Source organism: Uloborus diversus, chromosome 3 (assembly GCF_026930045.1).
Source record: "Uloborus diversus isolate 005 chromosome 3, Udiv.v.3.1, whole genome shotgun sequence".
NCBI classification, from domain to species: Eukaryota; Metazoa; Arthropoda; class Arachnida; order Araneae; family Uloboridae; genus Uloborus; species Uloborus diversus.
In genome coordinates, this window is record NC_072733.1 from 75,733,321 (window position 1) to 75,752,141 (window position 18,821).

Here is an 18,821-nt window from a genome sequence, read left to right on the forward strand (position 1 = left end):
AGGAATTAAGATTTTGCCGACGCCGAAAATGGTGCAGGGGGGGACGGGGGGGGGGGCAAATGGTTTTTAGTGGAATTTTCGTGATAAAATTATGGGAGTTGGTTTTTCTGAAAGGTATTGGCACGAGGAAAACGAATTAGGATATTGCCAACCCTGAAAATGGTGCAGGGAAAAGGGGGGGGGGTCATATAACTGCACTGAGGGGCAAGTGGTTTTCCGTTCAATTTTTGTGACACTAAAACGGGAGTTTTGCAAAAACATTTTGCAGGGAAGAAGGGGTGGGGGGGGGGGCAAAGTGGTTTTCGGTGAAATTTTCGTAATAAAACTACGGGAGTTGGTTTTTCTAAAAGGTATGGTATTGGTACGAAGAAAACGAATTAGGATGTGGCCAACCCCAAAAATGGTGCAGGGGGTAGAGAGGGGGGGGGAGAGTTATAACTGCAAACATAAAATAGGTATATATGCAACATTTCTCGCTTTACAACAAGTTTTCAATGCTTAAAAGACTTAAACCCACTTTCACAACATTATAATGCACAAATATCCGAATTAAATTGCAGACACGTGTTTTGGAGACATTAAGAGCTCCTTTTTCAATGTAAAAGATGTCAGTTTATGAATAAAAATGCATTCTCGGCTAAGGTTGTTTATTTCCATGGATTTCATTTTCTTTTAACCAAATCCATCACTTAGAAAATACGTTGGGGGGAGGGGATCGGGGACTTCCATTTTCAAGAAATAATGCATTTGAAAAAATTAAGGGGCTATGAATTTCCTACTCCCCTTTATTGGTTTTGACCGCTTGACGGCCTGCACAAATGCGTCTAGGGCAAATTATATAAAAAGTGTTCATAATTTTTATTTGTCTTTTGTACATTATCCCACTTAAAATTTAGTTTTTTCACAAAAGTACTATTTGTTTCTGAAAATTGTATGAATTTCAAGTTTACACAGAATATACAATCCCCCTTTTTTTGCGTTTAAGGGGGGGGGTTGACATCACAAATTACCCCCCCCCCCGTCTGTCAACCATGCTAGGTACACCACTGACGAAGGTAATTTTTTTTCTGTCTTCTTTTGCTGTAAAATCCTCCTCCCCCCTTTTTCCCCTAAGTTCTTTATTTGTCACCTACTGTCATTATTGAATTTCAATTGAATTCAATTTGCAAGAAAATTTATTTTTCTTTATTGAAATTTGATATTGATTAACTAATTACAAAAAAGTACAAAGCCTGGTAATTTCTGGAGAATTCTTTCCAAAATTTGATTCTCCATTTGGCCCCGATTGCTCCTTTTTTCATTTCTTCTTCAATTTAGAATCTTTCCTTTGGGTTGAACGTTTAAAGTTCTTTATCAGCTGAAATGAAACTATGATTAAAAAATCTTACTCCCTTTACGAATATTTTTCAATATACATTTACTGAAACAGAGTATTTATTTATTTTAAACTGCTCTTATAACCAAGATTGCTGTTTTGACTTTTTAATCTTGAATATAAAGATGAAATTATGTAATCATAGTTACAAGTTGCTTGTTTTGATAAGGAAAAACTAGAAAAGTACTGCTTTGAAGATATCTTAAGATTAAGTCTTGGAAAACAATGGCAAAAAAAAGTGGAATTTGAAAACAGGAATAATGAAGAAATAAAACTTTTTATTTAAGCATATGCTTATTAAATCATAATTTTAAAGGAAAAGAGAAAAAAATTGTGGAATATGTCTTTGATACTGAGATTGTTGCTATAATTACAAGTTACAACTGAGCGGGGGGAGGGTTGGTTTTTATATAACCAATCCTAATATGGAAGATTGTATACTCTGTTATGACTGCTCTCATCCCCAAAAGCTCAATTAGCCCAACAAACCTTTTACATTTTGCAGGGGTGCCCCTCCCCCCAAATATCGCAAAGACTCCCCCTACAAAAGCAAGAGCCCCCCCCCAATAAACAAATACCCCTCAAAACACCACCACCATCCCCTAAAAATTTCAATAGCGCAGTCAGCACCATAGCCCCCCCCCCTTTGCATTTTAGTGTTTTATATTCAATTTGAATTAATAGATTTTTTCATCAAGACATTTTGGATGCAGCTAAACCTTTCGCACTCATTCAACTTCATTCGACACAACAACATAATATTCAATCCACGATTACGGACTATTTATATTTCTTCGTCTGCATTTATGACAGTTAGGATTTTTTTTTTGATATCATGATTTTTTCTAAAGTTATTATTATTATCATTATTTTGATTATAGTTTCTCGGAAAAAATATATTTCATACAAGACGTTCTTACTAATATAGATGGTTTTATATTGTAAATCAACAAAATGTACGGTTAATTTTTTTCTTGTGTATGTATTGGCTTTTTTCCCTTCTTCGATTTTTGTTTTAGACACTGTAATGTTGAAATATGCATAAAATATGACTTACCTTTTGCCATTTGACTATGCTTTTTGCACTGGAGCCCTCAGCTCATTTTCCCTTTAAGTGCCATTTTGTAAAATTTTCGGTGAATTTATTTTTATGAATTTTGGATTTGCTTCCAGAAAATCTAAAATTATTTCGATGTGATTCTTTACAACGTAAAACGTATTCTTGGAAGTATGAGCCATTAGCGTGCCAATCATCAAAATTCGTGCCTTTTCTTGCATGGATGGAGCAAAACAAAAAGTATCTGCACTGAAAGATCATTGGTTGGAAGAAATCACGTGCCTCCTCCCCTCCCCCCACGCAGCCAAAACTGGCAAAAAACCCTCCCCCCCCATCGTGGCTGGAACTTGGACACGTCGCCACATCGAATGATGAATTTTATCACTTCAGAATAACACTTTGCGAGATTTCTCGTCACGTGATCGGCTTTGACGTAACGTCTCGATCTCAAAAGTAGAAAACGCTTGGAATGACCTCCCTGTTGATATGTGGACAGAGATTATGCAATTTATGTATCATAATTTGTAGTAAAAACATATCTCAAACATTTTCTGTAAGCATTGCATTGCATTCACTGCAGACATATAGGAATCACGCAGAGTTTTGCGTGAGTGGTAGTGACAAAATATAATTATAATCCAGCCATTGAAAACATCTTAGTTCAAACTATTCCAATCTTTAAATGCTTTGAAGACAGTGCAAGGGTGTCGTTGACATCAATAGTCTTGTGAGCATTATCAATATTTGACTCCTGACCAAGTTTGCTTTTCTATCTCTGTCAGGTTTACTTCCGGTGGTATGTTGAAGTTTCAAGTTTATTTCTAGAAAAGTTTTGTAACTCTTTTATTTATGATGTGTATTTTATTGTATCAAAGAAATAGGAATTAGGAGGCCTCAACTGGAACAAAATATTGCATGAAACACAGGGTACAATATCATGTAAGATTTTATCTTCGAACAGGTAAGAGGTTAATAGAAGTTAAAATTAACAATTACCTGGAAGGAATAGACATCATGTTATAGGATTACTTCCCTATAGTAGGGCTAGAAAGTCTCCTCCAAATCAAATTTCTTTCTACATTTTGCTTCAAAAGAGTCTAAAATCCAGTTTTTAAACTAACTAAATTTTCTAAAATTGTTTTTGAATAATGCTACAAAATTGAATTGGCACAAAGTACAGTTTGGCTACCAAAGCTTCAGCCAACTAATGTCGGAAGCTTCGGCTGATGCTGTACATTAATGTGGATCAGTTTTTTTTAAGATATTAAATTCTATTTATGCAAAAAAGATGTTCTATAATATGCAGATTCATGGAAAAATAAAAAAATTCATTTTAAGGTAAGAACTGCCACAAGAGAGATTAATTTTAGAAATTAGTCTTTTTTGTTAAAAAGTCTAAGTCAATCAATTTTTATTCCTTTTAAAAAATTTAAATTCTATCTATGTGGATAAGATGTCCCATAAGGAGCAGACAATTAATTACTAAAACAGAGTCACTAACTTTTTCAAGGGAATTGAACTACCAAAATTTTAGAGGGTTTTTTTTTTGGTAAAAATAAATGTCTATCAAATTTTTTTTAATATAATTTCAGAATTTACCTGCATAGAAAATATGTTTCAAGAAACATAAATGAGAGAGGAGGGATTTAAAAACAAAAAATAGGTTTGCCGAAAGGGGTGATAGATTTAGTTAATTGAACCTTTTTATGGCAAAGGTCACAGTGCTTTTTGAGAAAGTAAAATAAGCATTTTTATTCTTTTAAATATTTGTTACAATCAAGTGAAACATACTAAATGATGACAAGATAAAATTCATCTTTAAAACGTCCAGTCTTTGCCAGCTCTGCCAAATTTTTCCTCTTAATAAAATTGACATTATCTGGTGCCCAAAAGGCAAAATCTTAAACTGAAAATACTTGAAGCCAGAATGGGAGTATTTAGGAGATGAAATATTGCAAAATACTTAATGCTACTCGACACTTAATAATCAATAATTATAACCTTTGAGCATTTTAACTGCAGGAAAATAATTATTTTAACTCAAAATATATCTCACCAAAATTAAGCAACTTTTTAATATTTTTCCGAAATTCAGCCCCTTTGTAGCGGTATAAATTTTTAAGTTAAATCTTTTAAGTTCATTTTCCCTCAAACTCCATGTTACAGAACATCCTTTCTGCTTGTTTTTTCCCTGGATTGACGAAACTTTTTTTTTCCTCCAAGTAAAAACGATCCACTCTACTGTTCATATTTATCTTATTAGCATTGAATGCATAGTAAATGTGTATAATGGGATACTATTCTCCATATGTTTTCATATTCTTAGTGTTATTCAACATTTTTAGCTTACTTTCTCTTCTTTTAGTTAATTTTACTAATTGAAGTATTTATTTTTTTGCATTGATAGTACCAGAAAAGCTGTGTTTTTTTTTTTTTTTTGCAAATAATCAAAATGAAGCATTAGTTTTAATATAAAAATCATGTTCTGCCATTAAGTTGCTGTTTATAATGATCAACTGATATAAGAAACAAATAAATACTTTTGTGCAGAGAAGTGAAAGGCAAAAAATAAAAAAAAAAATTCTTGCTCAAAATTAGCAGATCACTGCATACATGTGTTTTGAGGTGTTAAGAAACCCTTTTTGGTTGCAAAGGCATCCAGTTTACCGCACGTCTAAACGTTCAAAATCTTACTATTTTGCATTGAAAAAGTGGTTCCTTGAAACCCCAAGACAAGCATATGCAGTAATCTGCTTATTTTGTGTGATGCAACATTGTTCCTTTCCTTTTATTAACCAACTGATATGTTCAGATATTAAATCACACAGTTTAACTAGAAATTATCTGCTAAATATGTACTCAAAACTCATTAAGGCAAAATTCAAGGGACTATGATAAATATTTCATGTTAACTGCATTTCATCTTATCTGATAAATTAGAAAGTGATTGTTAACTCATGAGACCAAACAATTCATTCCTGTAAAGCAATATTTTATGTTGGACAATGTCACGTTAGGGAGGTTTGACTGTATATATTGTATAGTAATCTAATGATAGATTCTAAACATTCTTAATAAATTTTGAAATTGGTTTGGATTTGTAAGATTAATGATTTACATGCATTCTTCCTTGCTTAGCTTATCATTCAGCATTTATATTTAATAAACCTTTCAATAGGTCTAGTTAAAAAAAAAAAAATCATCATATGCTTTTTCTTTGAAGTAACAGATGAAATCAAAACTTTATTGCTTTCACTTTTCCTTTGTGGTCAATGTTCATTTTGCATATGGCTTTAATTATCTGAAGAAAACATATTTAGAAGTTTAATGGGCACTCTCCTCATGTTTTGACTTATTAAAAAATAAATAATGAAAATTCAGCTTTTATTTACTTTTAGATAATTCTTTGGATGTTTTATTATCCTTGATTATTATTAATATATTTGACAATGACTAGGAAATGGGTTAAATTTTGTCAACAGTTCCTTAAGGGTGCTCATTTCTGTCACATCTGTTGTGGTAAATGTTAAAAACCAACACTTTTTTTTCTAAGCTAGAAATTTTTAAAGAATGGAATATTTTTATAGGTTCAGTTTAAAGCAACTTAAATTGTTCATATTTTTATTAAGTAAATATTATTTAATGTAACTTATTTATTTCTTAGCAACTTTCAAGTGATAGAATGTACTGTTAATTATTGGACAATTTCTGGTTCCAAGGGTTCAGTACACACAAACGTTTTAATTAAATGTAATTTTCTACTATATTTTATCATATGGTACAGTATTGTATAACTTAAAGGAAAATATTTTGTATAATTATAATTGCAAAATGAATATTCACAACATAAACTATTACAGGGCGAAGCAGCCAGATCACACCTCATGATTCAGCAAAGTAGCCAAAGCTTTGTACCCTCTCTAATACAAAATAAAATTCATTTTTAAAAATTGCTGATTACTTTACTATCTAGACTAGATTTCTAAGGGCATTCAAAACATCTTCATAGTACTGAATAAATTCAAAATCAAAATTATGGAAGGAATATTCATTCAGTATGAAGTAATTAATTTTATTTATGAAGATTTTTTTTTTTTTTTTTGAGTTGCATAATATTAATTGAGTTTTACAACTGTGGTATTATAGCTTTCTCAAATTAGATGTTTTGATTTAGTTTTTATTTTGAATGTTATGTGATTCATCATGTTTTGAAACTACATTTTGTTCCCTTCATGCCTCATAACAGCTAACAGGTATGTTTGGAATTGTTTGTATTTGTACAATATAATATTACTTCTAAAAATTTGTTGAACCCTAATCAGCAACGCAATTATTAATGAGTAGACTGGCTAAAAAATTCCTGAAGATTTTTTGCCTTTAATTTTTTTTTTCTAATTAGCAATTAAATGTAGATATTGCTAAAATAAAAATTTTAATATTCTAAAATTAATAAAGCCAAGAATATGAAAAAGACACAAGGCTTGGAGTTGGTAAGAAAGCACTCACTAGAAAAACTTGAACATATGCATAAAGCTGAGTTTTTTAATAACGATATCAATGTGTCTAATTCTTTCTAAAATTTTGGACATGATGCAGTAGCATCTACCTAATATTTATTCCTCACATTTTGCTCTAATGCTACATACACGTTGTCCCACTGTGTGCTAGTTTTTTGTATGTAGTCAAAAATATATTGAATTTTCTTTTCTTTCTTATCTTCAATATTTTGTGTCAAAGAAATAATGCATAAAATTTAGTTATGGGTTGAAAGTAATTTAATATTTTTGAAACTTATATCACAGGAATTCGCATTGTATGTTTTTATGTTTAGGAAGATGTTTGAAATGTCTCTTCTCCTTTTCTATTTAACTATTTATTTCTCAAATACCTAAACATACAAATGTATCAATTGAATGAAATTCATTTATAAAAAAATACAAAAATTCTATTTTAATTTATTTTGATATTTAGCTAGTCAGAGCAAATCATTTGTAGTAAAAATCATTTGATTGTTCACCATTATCTAGGCTTACCATAGTTTTTTTGGATCCAGCCTGGGATAAATGTATGATAAACTCATCACCATTGTAGTTCTGTTTTTAAAGCTTATGCTGATTTTTGTGGTAATGAAATAAAAAAATTGTAATTAAATAAATGCCTTAACATTTATTAAAATATTACATGCACTAGAAAAGTGTTGAGTGATTCAATTATACTTTTTACTGCATGACTTTTTACAGAAGAGGCTCATTTGCTGTAATTTCCTAAACTTACAACATTTCTTCAATACTTAAAGCATGAAAGTTTTGAATTTTGCAAATGTTAAAAAGTAGGAACCATGGGCGTAGCTAAGGGGGGGGGTTTGGGGACAACCCCCGAAACGTTAGTCTCAAAAAGAGAGAAAAAGAAGAGAGAAGAGAAAGAAAAAAAAAGAAGAAAAAGAAAAAAATCAAAACGATTTTTTTCTGAGTAACAAAGGTCAAAAATTCACTTTGCTTTCCCCCCCCCCCCAATGCCATTGAAAATCTGCTCCATGTGTGACCCTCTAGCATAAAGACGCCTCCCTCTGCTGCAACAATTTTTCGATAATTGAGTGAAATTTGACACTTTGCTTTAGAAATAAGATTGATTTGTTAAATCCACGTATATGCAGCCACGTACATGCAAATTGTTAAATATGTTTAATTTTATGAGCTGCGCAGTGGGAATATTGCATACAGTCGAATCTGTATATTTCGAATTTCACATTAAAGGAAAAATCATTGAAAGTCAAACATCCAGTTTACAGGCGGAAATGGAAGTATCTATTAGCTTTCAGGGATGGCAGCTTTTGTAGATGAGTGTTAGCCTCTAACTTAAGCAGTCATACTGAAATGAACGGCACACGCTCATCAGATATGTGATTTAACCTTGATTTGGATAGACAGGTTTTGACAAGACGTTGCTAGAAAATTTCACATTAAATTAAATGGAGGGAAAAGAAAAAAAGTTGAATTTTGCAGAACATTAAAAAAAAAGAAAAGAAAGAAAGAAATCTTTGCTTTTGTTTTGTTTGACACAAGTATCGGCATTGGGCACCCCATTCCAAAGTATGTAATATTCACCTCCCTCTTATTTTTTTTTAATACTAAAAAATGTATATATATATATATGTAATATGAAAAATAATTTGCTAGGCCTTTTCCATATTAAGTTCTGTTCACTTATATGTCAGCTCGTATGAGTCACAGACATTATTTAATACACACTTAAATGCTTCTCATACCATATATGGTTATGTTCTGGGCTCAGATGAGATTCCCATTAAAGTACCTACCAGACACTTTTTTTCCCTCCAGACTTAAGCCAGCCTCTGTCTGCAGTGCAAAGCCCAATAATATTTCGTTATTGCAATCTGCTCCTCCTATATAGATCACGGGAGATCACATGATCGAGGGATAATTATCTGTAATCTTTTAATGATATTCCCTATATAAAAATCGTGGCACAACTAAACAATTTGGTTAGTTAAGAGAAGTTCCTGCTGGTATATTCTATGTAAAAATAAAGATATTGTGAATGTAGCTCTGTCCTCTTCCTACGTGGTAGATTATCACGCCACAACACTGCAACTTGCGAAAATCAAGATTCGTAATAAGAACCGAGCGGCGGTTCTTACATATATATATATATATATATATATATATATCAGTGGTTGGAAAAACTACATTTTTTTGTAGCCAACTACAACTACTTTAGCACAAATGTAGTTAACTACAACTACAACTACTTTTGAAATGTAGTCGCTACTTCGCTACTTTTTAAAAATTAAATAAATAAATAACATACATATACACACCGTTTGAGATTGAAGGAAAAAATTAACAAAATTTTCAGATTGATATATTGGCTCATTTGAACATGGAATATTGCTAGAAATTATTTATTCTTTCTTCCTTTACTGAAACGATTCGTCAATCGAAACATTTCTTACCAATTGCACAAAATCTTCAGATTGATTTATTGGCTCATTTCCCCCTGATAAAATGAAATAACAGCATTTTTCTATTTTGCCAATAACCTCAAAAACTCACAACATTTAATAATTGACTTTTAATATGTTAATATATCAACACTCAATCAGTAAAAAAGACAAAATAAAGAAAAATGAAAACTATCCCAATCGGTACTACTAATTATCCGAAACATGAAACATAACTAAAAATGATTACTTTACTTCAATGTGCAATTTTAACAACAGTGGACTAGGGCTACAACGCAATTCGACTAACGGGACATGTCTATATAGAGCGAGTTTTACTCGAGGAACGAATTTTGCAGCTGACACGAATTCCTCACCCGCTACACGAAAATTTTCTTAATGGAAGCGCAGGGCTTATATCACCTTCTTTTCTTGGGTACTAAATATTAGTTCGACTGCATGTGCAAATGGCATTAATACCGAAAGCTTTTTGCTTAACGGGCAAAGTTTGCAGGAAACGGGAAAAAAATCGTTTCTTTCTTTTTAAGCCATGCTCTATTCAAGGCGAATATTGGGAAAATGTGAAAGTTTCTATGCCAAACAAAGTAATGGCGTCAAACAGATACAACGCATGATGTCAAAATTATATGTTAGAGGTCAGCTCGAATTTTTCAGTCTTACGAATCTGATTGGTGCAACTTTTACTCGCGTAAGACTTGCACCAGTCAGATTCATTTGAAAATGCATTTTTTTTAAAACTTGATTCAAAAGTAGTTTCCAGAAATCGCTACAAACTACTTTTTTTCGTAGCTAAATACTCGCTACTCTACTTTTTTAAAAAAGTAGTGCGCTACACTACAAACTACTGAGAAATGTAGCTACTACAGTAGCGTCGCTACTTGTAGCGCGCTACTTCCAACCACTGATATATATATATATATATATATAAAGAAGTAACCCCCCCCCCCCCCCCGAAAGTCGGGTCTAGCTACGCCTCTGGTAGGAACCAAAAGTCTACTGCTTTCTGCAGGCCAAATATCTTTCATAACTCACTCAGCTGGAGCAAATGTTCCTAGCAAACACACTGCAGACTCATTTCAGAAATATTGATACTGGAGGTACCACTTTCTTGGAACACTTTACAAATTGCTTGCCACTTCTTTATAATTGTATCTGGTATTGCAGTACTTAGTCAGACTTTGAACCACAATCTATCTGTTCATTTTGAACTATCTTGGTCAACAATGTACATTAAACTAATAGATCATCAATAGTTATGGAACATTAAATATTTTTTAGTTTCACTAATGCATTGAACACTTCATCTAAATAAGATCAGGCACTTTTAGTCCTGCATATAGATCCAATAGTTTTCCAAGCAAAATCCTTACCGATTATAAAATCCCAAAACCCTGGGTGATTTTGCGACCCTGAACATTATCTACGACTGTCCGAAGTAATCCTGAATGCATGTTAAGCCTACTACTATCCCATGCTAAAAATAAGTTTTTAAAAATTAGATCAACCTCAAGTGAGAAAATATTGGAAAATAAGGGGAAATGTTCAGACTAATTATTTTCAAAGGTACCACACTGTAGATTCATGATTTTAAACACCTGCTGTTTTCTCTCTTACATCTGTGTTTTTATTCTTGTGCCTTGATTTCTCTTTGCCTTTAATCTCAGTCAAATGACATAAGGTTTTTTAAATGACATTTAAATTATTATGTTTATATAGTGATGTGGATTGGGTAAATACCCAGCAGGTAGGTAAATATTTTTTGGGTATTTACCCAGGTATTTACTAAAGGCCTGGGTGAATAACCAAAAACTGGGTATTTTACAAAAAAAATGTAAAAAGTGAATGGGTAAATTTTTTTTTAAAATCTAAATATGAAATAGTTGATAAAACTGATACATATGTATTACACTGTTTATATTATTTTTATTGAAAGATTTGATGAAATTATGAAAGAAACATATTGTGTGAATTAAAGAACCTTTCTTTTCAATGTTATAATTGGAGAAATATGAGCAATTCAATAATGAATTTCAGGATTTCAAAATCACAATCTAGGTCAGTCATATCCAAAATGGGGGGGGGGGGGGGGAGGAAGCATGAGGGATGTTTGGAAGTATCAACTGAGAAGTTATTAAGACACTACGATGTTCAGTAAGTTACCCCGCCCTATAGCCAGGGCAAAGGCAGAAATACATGAAATACACCGCCAGCTCAGATGAGTGCTAATAAGCACGAAACTGCAGTCCTCGGCTGACTATGATGTTATTTATTTATTCTATTGCTGTTTAAGTGATAACCTGGCAAATATCAAAACAGTTTTCACATTAAATAAGCAAAAAAAAAAAAAAATCAAAATATTGTTTTCTGTTGCCTTGCTCATTTGCTTTTGCTCCCCGGTACTTTATGATGAAAATTTATTCAAACTATTTTTAATACACGCAATTAGTGATGTAGGGTGGGAAGGTAAATATTTTTTTGGATATTTATCTGAAGGCAGGGTAACTCCCCTAGTAACTGCGCATTTTTCAAAAAAAATTTTTAGGTGGTATCAAAAGTTGATGATTTTCTTTCTAAAACATAAACTAAAATAAAAGATTAAAAATATAAAAATTTATATATTATAATTTTTTAAATTAAAGACTTAGTGAAATCTTATCAAAAAAAAAAAAAAAAAAAAAAAACTGTCAGAATTTAAAATGAACACTATTTTAGGCTCAAATTTTCTTCTTTTTAAAATACTATTTTGGGATTTTATTTTAAGAGTCATTCCATCAGTAACACAGGATTTCTGAGACAGTATCAAAATTCCTTCCTGCTGCAAGTGCAGCTAGCTTTAATTTTTTCCCCTTTTCAGTTCTTTATCATTTTGAAACAAACCTTAGCAGATTCTTTCCTTTAGAATGAATTTAAAAAAAATTTGAACATCTTCAAACACATTTTACTGAAAAAGGATGCGGAATACGCCTGAACACTTGAACTAAGTTTGGAGGAAATTTCTGCTAAAGATATAGGTAAATAAATAGTAATAATAAATTGAACGACATTTCGTTACATTTTGATGTCATGCAGGGACATACAGTAGCTCCCAAAAGTGTTCGTACACCTTGAAATTTTGTAGTAAAACCAAAATAACACAAAACTGAATTCGAATACGAAGTCCAATTTTTTTTCACACCATTCCAATGCCATTCTGAATAAAACCCAGTAGTTTTTTTTTTTTTCAAAATATTGTCAGATTTTATTTTTGAAATTTGTCAATGAACGAAGAGACAGAGAAAAAATATGCCACAAAAGTCATCGTACACTGAAATATTTTCGAATAAATTCATAATTAAAATTATCCTATGTGGGTTTTTTATTATTTTTGCATTGTAATAACACTATAAAGTCATTTTCCTTTAATTTTTTTTTAATTCCCCAATATTCTGCTTATTATTTTAAAATGGCAGGTATGCGTGGAAAACAACGAACACAATTTGAAATTTGATTTTTTTTCCCTCACAGTAGTTGTAAATTGGTTTGAAATGTCTCTAAATTAGTTAAGCTATACCATTCTATAGTGAAGTGCCTGATAAAATGCTTTAAAGACAAGAATCGGATGGAAAACAAGGTAAGAAAAGGTCAACTGGCAAAGTTAACAAAGCATGATCCGAGGTTTACAGTTTAAAAAAATATGAAAAATACACATTTCAGAACCGAAAAAGTTTCTGCAGAATTGAATGAAACATTTTACATTTAATTTTCACCTAAAATTGTTCGCCAAGTTCTCTGATTAGCTGGATTAAATGGGATCTCTTCCCGCAGAAATTTTCTTGTTCGTAGCGAAAAAACAGTAGGGGAGAGGAGGGAGGAGTGGGACAGCTAAAATTATGGCAAAATAAATCACTTTATTTTATTGTCAGTTTGACCACTAGAGGGCCTGTTTATAGCTTCTTTTTGTTTCATACTTGCAGTTTATCCAGCAGGAAGTTTCAGTTAAGAGTTGGAAAAAATTAAATTTATCACCTCCAAACTAAGTTTCTAATCTATTTTTAGTTTTATTTCTTTATTTATGTAATTTGTAAAACTAACATAATACATTATCATTGTAATTTTAAGTATATAATGTATGCTTATCTGCAATTTAATTAAGTCTAAAACCAGCATGGTTTATGTGACAAGTTATTTTTTAGAAGCAATGTGTAGAGGGAGGAATAGGATATGCCCCATAAATATGTTCCTTCTGTAAAGGGGCTGTTCAAATATTACGTAAGCATGTTTTTATCAATTTTTAACCTCTCCTCCCCCTTGTCTGCAGAAATAAGCAAATCGCAAACCCCCCCTTAATAATAACATAAGGCACTGGGCCATATAATTCACCAAACCAACAGTTCAAAAGATAATCCAATTTTGTTAACACTGGACAACCATGACAGCCATGTTACAGTTGAAATAATCAACAAGGCAAGAGACAATGGTGTTTTTTGTAAACGTTTTCGCCTCATTGCAGTCATAGGCTTCAACCACTAGATATATCGGTATATTCCTCATTTAAAAGCCGGTATAATGCAGCTTGCAATGATTGGTTGATAAACAATCCGGGAAAAACTATTAACCTCTACCACACAGCAAAGCTTGTTGGGATTTCCTACCAGGCATCATTCACACCAAAAAATATTACTTCCGGGTTTAAAAAACCTGGAATATATCCATTTAACAGCGAGCCGTTTGGAGATGAAGAGTTTTTGACATCGTATGTTACAGACCATCCCTTGCCGGTACATAATGATAATAACAGTAGTTGTCTTCCTTCACCATCTAACCCACCTGACAATCCTGTTAATATCGTTGTTAGCATGCCATCCTCATCTCATATTTTGTCGCTTTTGTATTTTGTATTTGTATTAGTCCTGCAGACATACGGCCATTTCCCAAAGCAGAACCAGGAATCCCCTGAAGAAAAATAAAGGAAAGAAGAAAGGACGAACAAAGATATTGACAGATACCCCAGAGAAGATAGAAATTGAAGAAGCAGAAGCTACCAGACTAGAAGAAAAAAAAAAAAAAAAGCATCAACTAAAACCTGTATGCAAAAAAACAAAAAAAAAACTAAAAGTTAAAAAAAAATTGAGTTTAAAGATGAATCCAGTGATAGTGAAGGGTCAATTTCTTTACACAACACTTCAGATGAAGAAATATTTTATCCTAATATGCATGATGACAAGGAAATAGCACAAGAGATCGACTGGATGGAAGACAAACCTAACATAGGAGAAAATGAATTTGTGCTTGTCAAATTCTTTACCAAACGGTCAATTGTTTACTAGGTTGCAAGGGTGGAGAGCATTTATGATACTGAAAACTACAATGCAAAAATTTATGAGAAAGGACCTGAAAGGAAATTTTAATTTTCCTCAACTGGATAAATGTAGCATTATAGAAAAAACAGATATTATCATGAAATTACCGCCTTCACAATTGGTTGGTGGGACCAGTAGAGCACAGTCTTGTTTTTCTTTTAATGTGGACCTTTCTAATTATGACATTCACTAATTTTTCTGTAATTTTCAAATGTGTCCCACTCCTCCCATACTCATGTCCCACTCCTCCCACCCAGGAGGGAGGAATGGGACAAAATTCTTGAAATTTGTAATTAGTCAAGTGTGAAAATAATAAAATGTTTAAACATTGTGTATATTTTTAAAATGTAGTTATAGTATGCAAGTTTATTGTGAGAGCTTTTGCATTTATGTATAAGTAGAGGATTATGAATAAGAATCATATGTGAAAAGTGTCCCAATCCTCCCTCCTCTCCCCTAAGCTTACGCTTTCCGTCGTAAAATCAATGATAAATAAACTCAAAACGTTTTGTAACAACGTCTTACTTATAGATGAAAATTAATTCAACAATTTTGTTAAATTGTTGTATAATTTTACATGGAAGAAAAAATGAGGAATTTAATCTTAAGAACTTAGTTGGATCAGTTAATCAGGACGGTGAAAGTGTTTTTGTGTGAGGGTGCATATCAGCATCAGGACTTGGAAATTTGGAATTTTTTTGATGAAATTCTGAATCATTCTGTCCATTTAAATATTTTTAAAAACAATTTTAAACTATTAGCGTAAAATTTGGTAATTGGGAACAACTTTGTTTTTTATCAAGATAACGATAAAAAGCACACGTTTGCGTTTGGTGCCTTAAAAATTGTCCTTAAGCTTAGAAATATCTCCTCAATCGCCAGATTTAAACTTAATGGAACATATTTGGAGATATCTGGTGGCTAGATTACGAAAATACACCATTGAAACAAAAAGCGAACTAGAAACAGTAAGGCTTGAAGTGCGGCTGAACGCTTACTCAGAAATTGCACAAAAAAAGAAAGAAAAAACAATGAAATCTATTCCCAGACGTTTAAAAGCTGTTGTTGATACTGCATGATATTCTACTAAATAATAACTTAGTAAAAAAATTAGATTATTTACTAATTTTTTGATATTTTTTCAAAGTGTACGAAGACTTTTGTGAGATAAAATTTCCGGCACTTTTTGGTTTTTTAAAAATTAAATTTTAATGTTTTATTAAAAATTTTTATGTGGTTTTGTTAAAAATAGATCATAGATCTTATAATAAAATACCTATTTCGAAATATTAATTCTAACCAATGGTAAGGGCCTGTTTCATTGAAAGTCGTAGGTGTACGAACACTTTTGGGAGCCACTGTATATATTACTGGATTATAAAAGACTAGGACCTTAAGAAATTGACGTTTGCTTTTTTTTCTTTGTAAACAGTTTAGCCTTTTTTTTTGGTAGAATGGCTATCTACATTGATTTGGCATATCCAACACATTTAATGTGAATATCATATTAGATTGCTAAGTTGTTTCACACAATAATTCTTGAAATATGTGATCAAAATACAATTTTTTGCAAAAATTTATTGTTTTGTATATGGTTGGTTATGTATATACATAGTGGAATACATACAGAAGAGTATTTTAGTTGAATATAAATTTTTGAAATTAATACCCGGGTAAATACCCATTTTGGATATTTACCTGGGTATTTACCCCTAAAAATAAATACCCGGGTATTTTACGTCACTATGTTTATATTACTATTTTGTTTTATTGTCTCATAGGAAAAGCTGGTAAGAAACTAGAAGAAGCAAAAGATCGATATGTAAAAGTCACAAATAAGCTACACAAATTGCACAATGAATATGTTATATTAGTATATGAAGGTAAAGAATATGAAAAAAACTTAAGGAATATTCTTCTGCCATCACTCTTAGAATATCATCAGACAGTTCTTCAAGAAACAGTTGATAGGTGGTAAGTTTAAGATTATTTGAAAGCATTATTCTATGGATTAAAAGCGAAATACTATAAAAAAAAACAGCATGGAGAAAATCAGTTTTAAACAGCATTACTTTTGAATGATTTATCTTCAAATATTACAATAAGTGCAAAACATTTATGATGTTACAGTTACTTTTTAGGTTACTTTTTGTAGTAATATTGTATGCTTAAATTGTTCGAAAATGTTTCGTCTAAATCATGAAATTTTAATGATGTATCATTAATTATATTGTTTTTATGCCACCATGATCTAGTTATGTAAACTAGCTCCACCCAAGTTTAATGGAAAGAAAGAGCATTAAGTTTTTCTTTTAAATGAATAATTATGTTTTTACCAGTTTTTGGGGTTGTATTACTTCTATTGCCAGGATGTGATAAAATTGTAGTCAATCGAAAAGTGAATTTTTAGGTACCATAATGATAAATTATTTCTGAGAGCTGTGGGAGGGGGGTGTAGAGTGAAATTCGGTGTGCTGTGACTTGTCCACCTATCATTTTGCAACAACTGTAGTCTTCAGTAAAACAGACATGAAAGAATTAAATTTTTAAAATCATTCCAACATACATGTTAACTTTCAAAACATAAGACTACATAAAAATTCAACCTCTGCAGTGTGTAGGTTGAAGTTTGAAAGCATGTAACACATGATGCACCTCACATGAGTAGAGGCATCTTGCATTGACAATATCACTTTGCTCCTTATACTCAGCTGACATAAAAATATACCTCACATAATCTATAAAACTTTTTAAAAAAAATGTCATGTACTGTTCACGTTTACCAACTTTTCTGTTGCTAACGTGTCTTCACCTGCAAACGTTTCTGTTGTTGACAGAAGACTTGCATTTTTTTCACTAATCTGGCCATAAGACAAAATTTTCTGTTTCTTAATAATTTTTGTTATATTGCTCAGAAATTGGCTTCTTTTGGGGGTAATGATAATACTAACAAGGAATTATCAATATCACTAGCATAGTAGCTTTGTTCACAGAAACACCAACGTTCCGGCTTGTTTCACTAGCTCACCCACTTGCCAATATTTAAACAACTGGTAAGATTTTTAGGATATGACTGATGTAGCTAATTTAGTAAATGTAGTTTTTGAATGAAGGAAGGTTTTTTATCGCCTCCTATTTCTTTTAGAGCGTGTGTGTATTCAAATGCAATCTTTTTGCATCCTTCATAGGAACTAAAATTTTAACTTTTGAAGCATGTACCGTATTTTCCTGTATATAATCCGCGGCGGCGTATAATCCGCAGGTCCCAAAATCGGCCTGAAGAAAAAAAAACTATCGTATAATCCGCGGATAATACAATGCAAAAATGAAGTTTTGATGTAACAGCAATGGAGCAATGCGCATTTCTTATCAGACAGATGACGCAAGACCGTTTAGCGCCTTTTGTTTGGCTCGCGGCGGTTTCCTCTGAAAGAGAACGGAAGTGCAGTCGGCTTGCTGTACGGTATGTTTATGGCGTTCGCTTTGATTCGCCATGTTTAAACATCGCGACACTTAAACATTATAATCCAAACTATCAAAGGATGATTAAAATTTTTAGCTTTTGAAGCATTTTGGATTAGTGAACATTTAGATATTCCACAAATATACTACCCCTAATATAATGTTAAATAAAATAAAACCACAATATGATTAAAATGAGAAATGATGGGAGGAAAAAAAATTTAATTATGAAACACATCTAATAAAAACATTTAGGATAACATATCTAACAATTTTCAGCAGGTTAATAAAATAGTACTAGCATTAAATATTTCATTTAAAAAGGTTAGAAAATTCAAGCACAATAAAGATACATTTTCAAAATAAAATACTGAATCAAATGAACAATTTACAATTAAATATTTACAATTAAAAACCATCAAAATCTGACTCATCGGATTCGGAAATAAATAAGTTCATAGCGTCCTCATTGCTTAATAGATTACTGTCCTCATCACTCGATAACATTTCATTGTCACAGTCATTTTCATCATTGTTGCACCCACTTTCAAAAATATTGCACTTTCGGAATGCATTTCTTATCGTGTCTTCCGACACATCGTTCCA

At 31.8% G+C, this 18,821-nt stretch overlaps 1 protein-coding gene across 1 annotated transcript in view; it reads left to right on the plus strand.

Annotated features, from left to right (window-relative positions):
- LOC129219400 (tyrosine-protein kinase Fer-like) overlaps positions 1-18,821 on the plus strand; it is a 127,932-nt gene that overhangs the window by 39,352 nt on the left and 69,759 nt on the right. Inside the window, exon 6 of the mRNA XM_054853789.1 lies at positions 16,535-16,727. Within this exon, the coding sequence (XP_054709764.1) occupies positions 16,535-16,727 (193 nt within the window). The remainder of the gene's footprint in view (positions 1-16,534; positions 16,728-18,821) is intronic.